This window comes from Trachemys scripta, chromosome 4 (assembly GCF_013100865.1).
Source record: "Trachemys scripta elegans isolate TJP31775 chromosome 4, CAS_Tse_1.0, whole genome shotgun sequence".
NCBI lineage: Eukaryota > Metazoa > Chordata > Testudines > Emydidae > Trachemys > Trachemys scripta.
In genome coordinates, this window is record NC_048301.1 from 10513806 (window position 1) to 10529283 (window position 15478).

At 43.0% G+C, this 15478-nt stretch overlaps 1 protein-coding gene across 10 annotated transcripts in view; it reads left to right on the forward strand.

Annotated features, from left to right (window-relative positions):
• The window catches only part of KTN1 (kinectin 1), a 113089-nt gene that overhangs the window by 46689 nt on the left and 50922 nt on the right, over nucleotides 1-15478 (forward strand). For 9 of the 10 annotated variants that reach the window (XM_034767846.1, XM_034767850.1, XM_034767845.1 and 6 more), the window contains 9 exons: nucleotides 641-757; nucleotides 5351-5491; nucleotides 8020-8126; nucleotides 9749-9881; nucleotides 11299-11386; nucleotides 11721-11887; nucleotides 12592-12660; nucleotides 14141-14178; nucleotides 14777-14867. In XM_034767846.1, coding sequence (XP_034623737.1) covers nucleotides 641-757; nucleotides 5351-5491; nucleotides 8020-8126; nucleotides 9749-9881; nucleotides 11299-11386; nucleotides 11721-11887; nucleotides 12592-12660; nucleotides 14141-14178; nucleotides 14777-14867 — 951 coding nt within the window. The remainder of the gene's footprint in view (nucleotides 1-640; nucleotides 758-5350; nucleotides 5492-8019; nucleotides 8127-9748; nucleotides 9882-11298; nucleotides 11387-11720; nucleotides 11888-12591; nucleotides 12661-14140; nucleotides 14179-14776; nucleotides 14868-15478) is intronic. The other variant, XM_034767847.1, reaches the window with a different exon arrangement.

The following is a 15478-nucleotide window of genomic DNA, read 5'->3' on the forward strand; positions in this document are numbered from 1 at the left end:
AATCTAGAATCTGCCCAGTTCCCTTTTCTTCCCTTCTGTTTGCATATAGCTTTACAATAACATCTAGGACAAGTGTGAGTTTTATATATTAACCCTCTCCTAGGATCAACGTGATTCAATCATGTTGATAGACTTTGCCGCAGAGTAATATTCTGGCAAGTACAATGTTTCGGCTGTCATTGCTATATGTGGAGGGGAATCCCAGGGCAACATTTCCTCTATTAAGTAGTAAGATGCTCTAGGAGACCAAGCGTGTTGTGTCATAGCAGCACATAACTTTTTTACTACTTCTGAAGATAGCTTCTCCCCAAACCACCACCTTCTTAGCTGACCTAAAATGTGGAGAATAATCTGCTCCAGTGCAGCTATACCTGCTGTGCTATGTGTTTTTAAAAGCATCTCCTGGTCTAATGAAATTTGTTAGAGGCCTTTTGTAGCAGACTCAAAACCCCTTCTCATGCATTACGTTGCAGGTAGCAGGCTGACAAATGATTGTGTAGCAGTGGGCATTAGCTGAAGGAGGAAAAAAAAAACAAAACCCCAGTCATGATTACTGCAACTTTCAGTATATGCCATAATCGATAATACAGTTTTAATACTTTCTGCATGTTTGATCACTTTTAATATCCTTTTGCTGTAGGCTAGTAAGGGAGATTCAGCTGCAACTGTACACCAGCTACAAGAAAAAGACAAAATGCTTGCTGCTCTGAAGGAAGAAGCTGTGGTTGCAAAGGATCAGTGCAAGCAGCTAACTCAGGTGAATATATTGAAGGGAACAGATATGGAATTGAAAGGAAACTAACAAGGAACCTCATGGAATTTCAGTAAAGTCACTAGTTGCTAGTTTTAATGAGATCAGTGTGAATCAAAAGGAGAGATTTTTCTCTTAGACTTAGCCTTAATAAATTCCTTTTTTTTTTTTTTTTTTTTCCCCTCCACCAAATGCCATTATTAGTGCATTTGTATTGCTCTAGTTTCCAGGAAGCTTTCAAGATATAACTCCAATATTTCAGTTAATGGAGTATGTGATTATTTTTAAAAAGTTGTGAGCATAATGTGGTAAACATAAGCATCCTCTTCATCAGTATAAGTAGGCTGAGTGTCAAGTATTGTGGTTTCTAATATTAAAGATATTCATATGCCACGATTTTCAGTTGGTCCATTTTCTGATATCCACAAGCTCCCACGTTCCTACGCACAATGATCAGTGGAATTGAGTTTGTTTTTTTTAAATGGGGAAGGCACAGAAAGCTTAGATTCTTGATTGTTTTAGCCTGCCAGGTTTATGTTCACCATATCCAATCTCTAACAGTTTAATTGTATAGGACACTGGTTTCATATAGCTAAATATAAAACAGTCTTCAGACTTGCTTAATTTGAACATTTCAGAAGAAGGCAAAACCTAACAAAAGTGAAGAGAATCCTGTACAACAATTGGTAGATGTTATAGTAGGCTGGAGAAGAGACTGTTTTTGCAGTAGCACTTGCGGTGGAGTGGAGGGGAATAGAGGTAGAAGCAGGAAGGCTTGAAATGACGGGTATGGACAAGGCTTTTAGTGGGAAGGACTGACTTTTAGAAATGTATAGGGGAAAGTCCAACGAGATATTGAAGTTGAGAGCCTGGGCAGATGAGTGGGGACGGGTGGGGAGTGGTATTAACAGTGCTAGCAAACGGTTTGGAGAAGAGGAAGTTGGCTGTGGGGGGCATTCAGGATGAGTTACTGGAAGGGCACCTGTAAGACTGAACAGAGGGTGTGGTAGAGAGAGACTTGGGAGTAATTCATGTGTAGCTGGAGGCTGAACCTATGAGACTCAATGAGATGTAAAAGGGACGGGGGGAAACAAGGACAGAACATTGGGGAAGGTGGCATGCAGAGTGAAAGGGAAGAACTACTGGTGGAGACACGGAAAGAGCAGTAGGAGTGGTTGAAAGAAAACCCGGAAGAGCAGAGTAATGCAAGCACAAAGAAGACGGCGAAATCGGCAGCATAGAGCAATAACGGTAGGTGGACAATGTGAGTAGAGCAGGAAGCCCTTGAACTTGAGGACTGTAACCTGGTGAAGAAAATTGACTTCCGCCCCTTCACTCTGCTGAAATGGAAGGAGAATGAAAAGAGGCATGGGAAGTGAATGCAATAGGAGTTGGTCGTCTCCAAGCTCCCGAAGCTTGCAAAAGGAGATATGGAGTGGCTGGAATGACCTGGAAGGTTTTGCACAATGGGGGAGAAATACTGGGATAGTTTTGAAAGGCAAGAAAGGGGGGGAAATGTGGCCAAGGGACAGGTAGACTGGCTACCTAAGTTCCCTCTAAGCTGTGTGGCCGCGCTGCAGCCTATTAAGCGCCGCGCAGGCACTCAGGGCTGCAGCGGGAAGAGATGCCTCTCCCCCAACCCCAGACCTGCTGTGGCGGGGAAAGGTGCCCCTTCCCAGCCCTGGCATGAAACCTGCCGCAACCTGGGGAGAGGCGCCTCTCCTGCAGTCCCGTCCCAACCCTGGCCCGGACTTGCCGTGGCCGGGGGAGAGGTACCTATCCTGCGGCCCCAACCTTGGAGCTGCCATGGCGGGCAGAAGTGCCCTCCACTTCCCGCCACAGCCTAGGTGCTGCTGCAGGGAGAGAGAGATGGGGGGAGTCCTCTCTCCCCACCCCAGAGCCCGCAGCCCCAGCCGGAGCTCTCACCTCCCGGCACCCAAATTCTCTGCTCCAGCCTGAGCCCCTCATCCCTGGCTCCACCCCAGATCCCGCACCCCCAGCCGGAGCCCTCACCCTCCCACTCTCCAAACCGCTCAGCCCCATCCCCACCACATGAATTTTGTTATGTGCACCACTATGGAGGTGATGTGTGACATATGTGGTGTACATAACAAAATTTATTCTGCATGTGCTTGGGAAAAATTAGAGGGAACACCGCTGGCTATATGTTCAACGTGGGATACCTCAGTCTGACACTGAGATAAAAGAGGAAAGGGTGTTTAGTCAAAGTGGCATAACTTATCCCATAACTGGTGCATCTCAGAAGAAATTAGCAAGATCCTGGGAGGAGAAATAAGGGAATTTTAGAGGTGGAGAAGTGCTCCTGGGAGGATGTTTTGTAAGAGAGGTGACAGAGTTGAGAGAATAAATTACTAGTGCAGGAAGTGTTTGTGTTCTCTGGGGCACGCTGCAGGGCAAGAGCAGAGTAAGCTAATTTTAAGGGGGTGCCACAGTTGCAAATTATTGGGCGTAGAGGGATATGAGAGAGAATGGGGTTGTGAATACATACTTTGAATCATTGGTGGAAGGAAGGTGATGAGGGAAGTTTGGATAAATATCCAGACTGTTGCTGACCCACGACTGATGCACATACAATATTAAATTTAAAGTGTTTCTTAAGTGTGGGAAACAGAGGTCTATTATTTCCAGATGGGTAGAAATCTGTCTCACTGGTTATAAAGGATCCCCTCATTAGTGGGAGGTAAATAGTAAATCAGCTAAGTGACAAAGTGCGCACTTGTTTCTGAGTTAAGTCTAAATTTCAGCTTTAAAAGCTTTTCTAGAGTTGAACACAGCATACAGTTTTCAATACATTGCCTTCTTCTGATTTCCTTAGCAGTTAGGTGAAAGAAATGGCCTGTTCGTGTCCCCATAGATGCTTTTCAAAAGCAAGCCCTTGCTGCATTTCATTACATCAGACTGATTAATTCCCATTTTCCCAAAGTGATTTAGGCCTTTCAGTGGGACATAAGATCCTAAGTCACTCTCTTGAAAACTTTACTCTGAGAAAAGCAGCATTATGAGGGTAATAAAGTTGTAACTCAGAGGAGAAGATGGCTTTTATTTAAGTTATAAAAGTTAGTAGTCCTAAGTAAATTGTGCATGTTTTTGCTAACTAATCTAAGGGCAGGTCTACACTAACCCCCCAATTCGAACTAAGGTACGCAACTTCAGCTACGTGAATAACGTAGCTGAAGTTCGAAGTACCTTAGTTCGAACCTACCTCGGTCCAGATGCGGCAGGCAGGCTCCCCCGTCGACTTCGCGGTACTCCTCTCGCCGAGCTGGAGTACTGCAGTCGACGGCGAGCACTTCCGGGTTCGACTTATCTCGTCCAGACAAGACGCGATAAGTTGAACCCAGAAGTTTGATTTGCTTGCCGCCGAACTACCGGGTAGTGTAGACCTACCCTAATAGAAGCTTGGCAGAATGCTGCAGTCGACATTATTTCCTTCAGCATGCTCACAAATGTGTGTGCTTCCAAGAAGCAGTCCTGCAAATTTTGTCTGATGATGGAATCTCTGCACCATCTAATAAACAATTAAACCAAATAAAACTTGCCTCCTTATTAGAAAATCATAAATTCATCATTTTGGTTATCCTCTCTTGGTCAGGGAATTCAGCCAGTCTGGATTGTTGAGTGTTTGCTACTAGTTTCTACTAGCTACAGTTTGCTCCTGTCGAGAACCTTAGAAGCAGGTTGGTTTAATTGCAGAATACTGAAGATGCTACTGTTGCTGACCCTACAAGACAAATGCTTTATCTCCTATTTTATGACATTGTAAAGTGTTTGCACAGTAATGTGGTTCTAATAGTAATATTTTTAGTTTGTATTTAACATACTGATCATCCTGCACTAAGGATGCCGAATTGGATTGCACTTGACTGATTATTTGAGATTTAAACCTATACTGTGTGATTTAATGCTAGCAGTTATGTACTGAATGACTCTGGCTAGTGAGGGGACCTGAACATTAGACCGAACTCCACTTTCACTTCAGCCGGATAGTTCATCTGTACTGTACAACGTATTGGATCTAAAATGTACTGTACTTTTGCCGCAATCCGATAACTGCGTTCTCCTAGCTCATTAGCCAAATTACATTCTGCCCTTAGTTATACCTATAAAATATTGATTTGACTGGGGCATACAGAGGCAATTGAGGGATGAATTTGGCTTAATGTGATAGAAACACTATTCCAGTTTCTCTGAAGCAGCAAGAGACCATTCTTTTCATCGCAACATCCAATTTTACTTTAGTTGTGAAATTATAGAATCATAGGACTGGAAGGGACCTCAAGAGGTCATCTAGTCCAGTCCCCTACACTCATGGCAGGACTAAATATTCTCTAGACCATCCCTGACAGGTGTTTGTCTAATCTGCTTATATGTTGATGCTAAATCTATATAAAACATCAGAAACATGTTGCTGGTCAGGCCGAACACTTGAATTCTTCTGTGGGTAAATATTGATAATGGCTCTAATCTGACGTATATGGAATGTAATTAGTAATTTATCGCCTTACGGTTTTTTTGGAGATTGAGGGAACTGGGAAATTAACTTTTTTTTTTTTTTTTTCTCCTGATTTCCTATCCAAGGAACTGGTTGCAGAGAAGGAGAGAAGCAACTTGGTTACGACAAAGATGAGAGAACGCATCAACATGCTAGAAAAGGAACACGGTACTTTTCAGAGCAAGATCCATGTTAGCTACCAGGAAAACCAGGGGATGAAGATGAAGGTAAAGCTCTGTGAAAACCATTTTGATTTCTTGAGTGAAGTACAAATAGATTAATATGAGAAATGAGTGTTTTAGCAAAAGGTGCAACACTTGATTTTGTTTCCATATGAATAAACTGCAGGTGCTACCCAGAATCTCTAGTGATTGAGGTGAGGAGTCTAGGATAAATTCTTTATCTAGGTGAAGGCAGCAAACTCTTATAAATGGCCTTTGTTTTCAAGAGTCCGGTCTTGTCATATAAAGTAACATACTGTACTACCTTTCATTCGTTATTTCCCTTATCTGCAAATGACCAGGGGTGAGCAGCATGTCTCCTGGCTGGAGCAAAGGTTTGGGATCTGGTGACTGCAGTTCTAGTCCAGGCTTTGCCACAGACTCTGTGACTTACCCACCCTGTGCTTCCGTTGTCTGTACAATGGACATAACACCCCCAGTTCTTCATAAAGTGGTTTGTGATCTTCTTATGTTATGTAATTGAAAAGTGCGATTCTTGAGGTGCAAAATCTATTTAAATCATCCAGCTTCAGAAAGATGGCCCTCATAGCCATACATATGGACTGGCGCTATTAACAACTAATCTTCTGAATGACATGCTGGATGCAAAGCGTTCTTAAAAGCAAATATGTTCATGGAGGGGGGTTATAAAATGCACTCCGCATTGCTAAACGCCTTACTGAAAATCATGAAGGACCCTAAGAACATAAGAATGGCCACACTGGGTCAGACCAATGGTCCATTTAGCCCAGTATCCTGTCTTCCAACAGCGACCAATGCCAGATGCTTAAGAAGGACTGAACAGAATCGAGCAAGTTATGGAGAGATCCATACCCTGTTATCCAGTCCCAGCTTGTAGTAGTCAGAGGTTTAGGGACGCCCAGAGCATGAGGTTGAATCTCTGAATATCTTGGCTAATAGCCATTGATGGACTTATCCTCCACTCTGCCATAAGATTGTCCTCTGAGTCATCTCAACCCTCATTATGCTATCCTTCATTAACATTGTTACAATGTGACCTAAGAAGAACTTTAGCTTTATCAAAATCAAAGGCAAACTTGTTCCATCTACAGTCAGTCAAAGCTTTGCAGGAAGAAGTATGGCTGTATTTATATCAACTGAGTGACTAAAAACTCAGATCTTAGCATCACTCTTTTTTTTTTTTTTTTTTTTCCTGCGCTGTAGCAGTATTGAGGGGAACATTTTTAAATCAAGTGATACATTTCCAGCATTTCTGCATACATCAGAGGGCACCCTGTCAGAGTTACTGAAGCAAAGTAAGCTCTCCAGAGTAAGGTCTTTTGCTATCTAGGTACAGCTCACTGCACAATAGGGTCCTGAACCAAGCCTGTGGGGAGAATGTAAATGGAACCTTCCCTGTTTTTTGGCATTCTAGATCAACTCCCCCTGCTGGTGAACTATGGGAATTAGACTGCAGAGAAGGGAATGCTGTTTGGCTGACAGCCTGGTTATCTGAGCTCCCTATTGGTTTTTTGGTGCTTTTTCTTCCTGGAACTTCTAGGGTTGTGTGGTATTGAGAGCAACTTGGAGCCCATGTCAGTGTGAGCTAAATGTTGGCACTCCAGTAGCTTCTGTCTTTTTTCTGTCTCACCCCAACAGCAAATGTTTGTCTGACAGCCTTTTTGTATACAAAATCCTGATGAATTAGTCATCTGATGAAACTAGGTCCTGGAACTGGTTTCAGCTGTCACTGAAAGTTTGGCACCAGTAGAGGAGGAAAGAAATGTTTAAGCTGCATGTGTTATAGGCCCTCAACAAACTGGTAGCTCTCGCTAGCCAGCCCCTTCTGTCATCTGGCATATGGACTCTGCCTTCTTCAGTGCTGAATCAAGCATTCTGGCTGCTGGCGCAGCCTTGTGGTGGGGGTCTCAAACTCATGAGACAACAGGTGCTTTAGAGAAACTGTGTTCAGAGTGCAATAAAAGCACATGCATATCTGAAAAAGAGAGGATCTTATTTTGCTTCAGTTAGAATCTCAGGAATAAAGACAAGGCCCAAACTATTTTAAAGGGCTGATTTTCCCCCCCCCCCCCCCATCATGATTCATAGTCAATCTTCTCATTGTGGCTTTAAACTTCTGTGCACATTTTCAGTTTAACTTGACTTCAAACTTCCACAGAAATAAATTAACCCCTCCCCTGAATCTACTTTATAAATGTCTATTGGTGTTTATTGGACGAAGTCTCATAATCAGGAATGCTCAGTGATCTACCATTACTAGATTTGCATGCTGCATAAGAACACTGTGGCACATGCACACAAGAGGGAACACTGGTTTAAAAGGCAAATATGTCCTTAATTCAACTCCGTGAGCTTAAAATATCAATAGGCTTTTGATTGGGGTACATATTTATTTGTGTGTGGACTGCAAAACCTAAGAGCCTTCCAAATTAATTTTCTTGATCGGAGACTATTGTAAGTTTCTATTACAATACAGTAACAGTGTCTGTCTGTTACACAGCTATTGACTTCTCTTCGTCAGAGCTTTAAAATATGTGTGGTATTTATTTTAGTTCCAGCAACTTCGTGAGCAGATGGAGGCGGAGATAGGCCACCTGAAGCAGGAAAATAGTATCCTGAGAGATGCTGTCAGTACTTCTACCAACCAGATGGAAAGCAAGTATGTTCAGGAGTTCAGTGCCTCTGAGCCATCAGGTTTTTTAAAACTTATGAGGCTTTCCCTGAAGATAGCTGTTCTGGCCACCTTTTAGGTGTTCCACTAACTGACACCGTCTCCACAGCCATGGCTTTATTATTCTGGTATATAACTATATTCAATTACTCCTGGAGGGAATTCTGTGCCATTGTATGTATGCAGAATTCATGTCCCCCACAAATTTCTTCACTTCCCCGCAGAAAAATGACTTTCTGATGGGGAAGCAAAGGGAAGCCACAAGAACATTCATGCATCCCTCCCCAGCAGCTCAGTCACGTTATTTCGGGTGCCCGGATCAGCCAGCGGAGAGGTAAATCATTGCGGGGAAAGTAGGGCAGAGGACACCCCAGCTGGCGGCTCCTATCTTGTGCAGGCTCAGCTGCTAATCTCAGCTGGGCTGGGGGAGGATAGGACCTGCTCTTTCCCTGCAAGGAGTGACTGGGGCCGGGTGAGACTCTCCCCCAGCTACAGGAAGCTCTGCACTGCCTGCCCCCCCACTTCCTGCTCCCATCCCTGCTCAGCTTCAGTGAGAGGGGTCACTGTAGGGGAACTGCTCCGCTGTGCACACAACTCCAATGGATCCGGACCCTTACCCCCATACCTGCCCCCCCCCCCCCCCCCCCCCCCCCCCCCCCCTGCGCCCCTCTGCACTCGCACTTCCACCACAGTGAGCTCCCCGCCTCCCCCCCCCCACCCATACCTGGAGTACTACAAGAAGACCCCCGCACCCAGATCATCATTCCTCTGAACCCCAACCAGCTACATCCAGACTCCCCACCCCACCAAGCCCCACTCCCCCAGCACCCTCAGGAGTAATGTTCTGATACTCAATGAGTTAAGCACGTAGGCCAAGATCTTCAAGTGATTATTGGCTTTGGATGCCTCAATTTGAGACACTTATTTTTCAGTGGTTGGGTGCTTGATACTTTCTGAAGAGCAGGCCTCTTAAAGTTGCTCAAGTTAGAGACCCTCCAATGGAAGGAAGCATAGAAGTGCTAAGTGTCAGTATGTCTGACACTAATTATATAGCCCTTGGCCATGGGGCCTCAGTAGAAATATTGATCTTGTAATCTTGGGAGCTGGAATATTTTAAGATTTTAAGTCACTTTAACAAAAATATTAAACATCTGCATAAAAGATGCATCAAATGGGTAGCAATAAGAGGATTATCTGTTGGTTGTTTTAGGAGAAGAGGGATAAGCAAAGTCATTCAAAGTTTCATATATTGTGACTCATATTGCTTCTGAGTCAATGAAGAGGGTTATTTGTGCTGCTGTAGCATCCTGAGATCCCAATAAGGGTAGATTCAGGGCTCTGTTGTATTAGGTGGTACCCAGACGCATGCAGTTGATATGGTTCGAGTCAGGAACGTTATTGCTTTCTTTGTGTAATTTTGTACATATTCTGAAACGCTAAATACTTGTTACTCTACGAGAGTAAATTGGTATTAAACGTGTCTTTTAGAAGTACACTTTTGACTTGATATTGATATTTGAGTGTCTACTGATATTTCATTGACTCGATCCTTGTGAACTGTAATTGCTTAAGATTACGTTATGAAAAACCAGTCATTCTTATTTCTTTAGGCAGTCTAGTGAACTGAACAAATTGCGTCAGGATTGTGCTAGACTTGTGAATGAACTGACGGAGAAGAACAATAAATTGCAACAGGAGGAACTCCAAAAGAAAAATGCAGAGCAAACAATTGGCCAGCTAAAGGTGACTTCTGTTTTCTTTATCCCTCTGCTATTATGCTGTGCCCTTAACAAAGCCTATAATACTTTGAGTGGGGAAATCTGCCTTCTGATAGTTTAGGATATATGAGAAATTTGAAAGGAAATCTTGCTAAAATACCTATTGCCTATAAGCCTACACATTTAGCTCTGTATTTACTCTTTCGATGTCTGATAAAAATGGAAAATTGCAATTGGTGGAAAATAGCAGGTCAGCATTTGATGTTTCCTTTCTAGGTGAGCTTTGAATATTTTGCACATTTTAGTAATTATGAACACTCCTATTTAGTAAAAACGACTTCTACGGAAAAATGTTGTCTTTTAAAAGAAACTTTCGTAACTTAAATCTCTGAACGTATTTGAACAGTCAAAAAATTGTGAATGGAATAGTATAGTATCCTGTAGTAACTTACATAGGAAGCATTGTCCCAATAGGGGTTTCAAATGATGTAAGTGTCCTTTTGTTCTTGTGGCTGGAGTAACTTATTCAGCTGCATGTATCTAAACAAAATGCTATATTTGTTAAGAGTAAGCTAGTTTTTCTGGTCAGGGATGTGCCTGATTTCCCCCATTCCCTCTCTTTGATAGAACAGAAGTGCTTCTCTTCTTCCTATGTGGACATATAATAACGGAAAAAAAAATCTGTCAAAAGGAAATTCAAAATTTCAGAGAGTGCTGGTAGCTTGTTACTAAAAGAAAATCAGTTTGCAGTGAAAGAACCCATGAATCGCTGTTGCTGGACAGGTGGTGATTACAACTGAACCAAATTTTGGATAGGAAATGCAGATTTACACAAGATCTGGCAATTCTGGATTCAGGAAGGAGTGCCTGAACTTGACGAGTGACATTGCCCTTTGTTAGTTGTAGAAACTTGTCTGCTAAAGAGCTGTGGTTTAGATTGTTTGGGATTCAGTTCAGAGTTTGGACTGCAAAGCTGTTGAAATAGACTGGATTGGCTTAGGGTGATGCTTATTGAGTGCTGGATGTCTCCACTGTGGCCTTGCTGTTTGTGGAAGGGAGGGGCATATGCTGCCTTATATTGGATAGAGGTTTAGGAACATCGCTATGGGATGGTCTACAGTAGAAACTTACATCGGTGTAGCTACGCCTCTCAGGCGTTTGAAGAATCTGCACACCTGAGATGTAGCTATGCCACCCTAACCCCCGGTGTAGACAGCCCTAGTTACCACCTCTCGAGGGGGTGGATTAACTACAGCAAAGGGAGAACCCCTCCTGGTGCTGTAGTGAGGTCTACACTGAAGCGCTGCAGCTGTGCTGCTGTAGCTTTTTGAGTGTAGACATGGTCTAGAAAGTAGAGATGCCCTCGGTTAAACAGGTCAGTAGGGGGACTTGAAAGTTGACCCTTTTTTTCCTCTCTCCCAATTCCCACTTTCAATTGTTAGGTCCAACAGCAGGAAGCAGAGAGGAGATGGGAGGAAATCCAGGCCTATCTCAGGAAAAGGATAGCAGAACATGAAGCAGCACAACAAGGTACGAACATATGTCGTTTCCTGTTACTACCAAAGATGGCTGTCTCTCCCCTTTCCTGTGTGTAAAAAATATATTCTTGGGCAAATAACATTGAGCTATAGAGGGTTTAAAGGAAATGGTTCATCAGTGTACTCAATACCTCCTCCAGCTGACGTCTCCGGAAACTAGTGCATTTCAACATGGTATCTATGGCCTGGTTTGTTTTAAGTGTGAAGGGTTAAGTTTGAAACTACTGTGCTTGTTTAAATAAAAGCTGTCTTTTGCTCAGTTTTCCCAATATATTACAAATGTTTAAATATTTTGTTTAATTAAAACCTTGATGTTTCTGCTGCAGATGTGCAGAATAAGCTTGTGGCCAAAGACGGTGAAATCCAGAGCCTGCACAGCAAACTTACAGATACAATAGTGTCTAAACAACAGCTGGAGCAAAGGATGTTGCAGTTAATGGAGGCTGAACAAAAGAGGGTCACTGCAGAGGATTCTGTGCAGTTGCAGGTGCAGGTACTGCATTAATAGCTGAAGATCTTTCTCCATGCAACAGAGCTTGAATGAGATTACTGTGTTTTTGTTTTAACAAAGCTTTACAACTGAATGCAAGAATGAATATACTTTGTTCCAGTGATCAGCTGGCCTCCTGTAGGAGGAGATGCTCTAAGCTGCTGCATTGGTTTCAAGCAAGCTGGCTTATGTTGTATGGGGTATATGGAGTGGAAGGGAAGGGAATGTTCTCTTGTGGCACATACGGTGTTGTATTCCTTGTTGTTTTTAACTTTACTACCAATAAGATAATTGTAATAAAAAAAAATAGTGTTAACATAAGAACAGCCATACTGGGTCAGGCCAAAGGTCCATCTAGCCTAGTATCCTGTCTACCGACAGTGGCCAGTGCCAGGTGCCCCAGAGGGAATGAACAGAACAGGTAATCATCAAGTGATCCATCCCCTGTTGCCCATTCCCAGCTTCTGGCAAACAGAGGCTAGGGACACCATTCCTTACCCATCCTCGCTAATAGCCATTGATGGAATTATCCTCAATGAACTTACCTAGTTCTTTTTTGACCCCTGTGATAGTCTTGGCCTTCACAACATTGTTCAAGTGTAGATGCCTAACATGCAACTTTAAAACAGTGCAGTTAATAAGATTTAAAAAATATATACTCTTGTCCATTTAAATTTGCTTTTCTTTTTGTGTTCTCTCTCCATAAGGACCTGATGGATCAGAAGGAGGCTTTGAAAGCTCAGCTTCAGAAGTTTCATTCACAAATGGCAGCCCAGGTACAGCATGTTCTAACACTGTACATTTTGTCTTGCAGTCTTAACTGGTAAATGTTCTTTCAAAAGCCAGTTATAACAATTATATTATTTAAATCTGGATATGGTACATTGAACGTAGAAAGTTGCCATGACTCCTTGGGCAATAGAGCATGATGAAATATGCCACACATTTTATAGTTCATGTAGAAATAGTGTCTACAACATTAAGTTGTGTGGAATAATTTCTTAAATCCAATGACTATTTCAGTGGAGACAATAGATGACTTGCGATAACTTTCACAGTTTTTCATGTTTAAACGTTCTGGTTCCACTTGATTTGCTTTGACAACTTATTTCTTTGTACAGTGTCGTTAAATACTGTACATCAGATTTCAGTGCCTCATTAGAGGCTCCAGTCACATCCAGATACTTCCTGGCTTCTGGGTTCCAGACAATGAGAAGTTGACTCTCTACACAGCCAATCGTAGAAATCAGCAGGTTTAAAAAAGCCCACTTTAACTTTGCCTGCTTAATGCAGGCACAAATGGAACAAGTACAAAGATTCAGAGCTCCCTGCCTGCCTACAGCTGAGTATTGAATGTTATAGTTGTGCGTGGACATATTTGCTATCCCTTCATAGAGTCTAAGGCTAGAAGGGACCACAGTGAGCATCTGGCCTGACATCGTGGATAATACCGGCCATAGGGTTTCCCTGAAATCATTTCTCTTTGAACTCAAACAGTCTTTTAGAAAAACATCCAATCTTGATTTAAAAATTGCCAGTGATGGAGAATCCACCACAGCCCTTAGCAGGTTGTTCCAATTGTTAATTGCCTTCACTGTCAAAAATTTGTTCCTTTATATCCTGTATGAATTTGTCCAGCTTCAGCTTCCAGGTAAGCTAGACACCCACATGTGGCCTGAACAAACTGAAGACCGCATTCATAATCTGGCGCTTGCCTTTTGTTGGAGAGTTTGTTCCCTTCAGGAGTGAGGGCAGTGGTGGAGAGGTGACAGGTTGGGCTGGTTATTTTGAGGGGGGGGGGGTAGTGTTGGATGTCTGCCTACTCCTAAGTGGGGACTCGCGTAAATGACTGAGATGGCTTGTGCTGAGGTTGCCTGGGAGATTACCAGAGAGCTGTTGGTTCACATTCATTGTAGTCTCCTTGATGCTGTTCTCTGCCGTCTAGTATGAGTGGGGAAACTGGATGAGAAGAATCTATGGCACTGAGGCACAAAACTGTAAGAGAACTCCCACAATTACAGGTCCATATGGTCCCTTATGGTAATGGTTCCTTGGCTCTTGGACCAGTGTGGGCAAGGACTTCAGTACGAGTTTATACCATTTCAATGTTCTTTGGCCAGGAAACATTGGGTATTGGCCTGTGCCAGTTTCAAACATCTGTAAACAAGTCCAGCAAATGTTATTTCTGGCTCAGCTTAGAAAAGGACTTTTTCGTTTTTGCTTTACATCCAGCTATTTTTTCCCCCCCCTCTGTAGAGCTCTGCTTCAGTCCTGGCAGAAGAACTACAGAAAGTGTAAGCATCCCTTCTCCTATATGTTTCTGAAGAAGTTGCTTGCTTTATTGCCTGCTCAAGATGTAGAAACTCTTAACTCCTGCTCGGCACATATGAGAGAGAATTGTGAAGGAAACGCTGTCACTTAAGTATTTACTTTGTATTGTATGTGAGCCTCTTGGAAGCTGTGAAACTTCTTCCTACGGATTTCCCCTCCCCACCCCAGACTTAGAGTACATTGTGTGTAGTTGTGTTCGCTGTGCGGGAGTGAGAGCTGCCCCTCTTGCTGACGTCTGAGCGTATGGGTCAGTGGCATGTGCAGGGCCAGGAGAATGTTAGGACAGCCTCTAAAGCAGAGCTGCAGGGCACTTGTCCCGTTGAGGGGGAGGGGGTTATGATGCACCAGGCTTCGTGCACATCTTGTAAACTCTTGGCAAGCGCAGAGGATTTAAAACGAAAAAGAAAAACTTTATGTCCAAAACACTCTGCCAACAGAATTAATTATAGCCGGTTTGATTTGGGGCCTGTATATTCTTCTTTTAAGTGTAGCCTAACACTGTACATCAATTTCTGTCTAAAAGGTCTTGTTGCAAATTACTTGCATCTCTTATTTGTACAGGATTGCAGAAAAGGACAAACAGATAAAGCAGGTGGAGGACTCTTTAGTCAATGAACATGCCAATCTAACCGGCAAGGAGGAGGAGCTCAAGGTATAGGAAATGCCCCTTTGAAGGAAACTGAATGACTAAAGAGCAAGCTCATTACAGAAGCTGTGATTTGTGAACTGAAACCCACAAACCCAGGGTCTTGCATCCCCCCACTGCCTTGATTGGGGCTCCTGTGGCCGTGGGGGTCTGCTTGCATAAGTCTTTTGATGGTACTGGGGCCTGGGTTTGCTGTAGGTGTGACTTTTGGGTGGGCCAGAGTTTACTTCATTGCCCTTCTCCTAGTGCCTATAAAATAACTCCTATAGAAAAGCACATGGACACCCAGACTTCAGTCATTGAGGATTTTCAGCAAGGATTGCATAGGGTCAGCCTCCCCACAATCAAGTCCAAAAGGAATGAACTTAATACCAACTTTATAAAATCTTATGATAAAGAAACAATAAAAAATAACTACAACTTAATTTCTGCAACATGACATGACAACTTTATAATCCACATACTTTATCTTCGCAGTTATACCTAAACATAAAGAAAACAAATGTAAACATGTCCATCCCCACAGAAACACAGTGAGAAGAAACTCAGGGTTCTCAGAAGCTCAGGTTGAGTTCACACGAGTCTCGGTTAGTCTTTGTACATAAGAACATAATAAC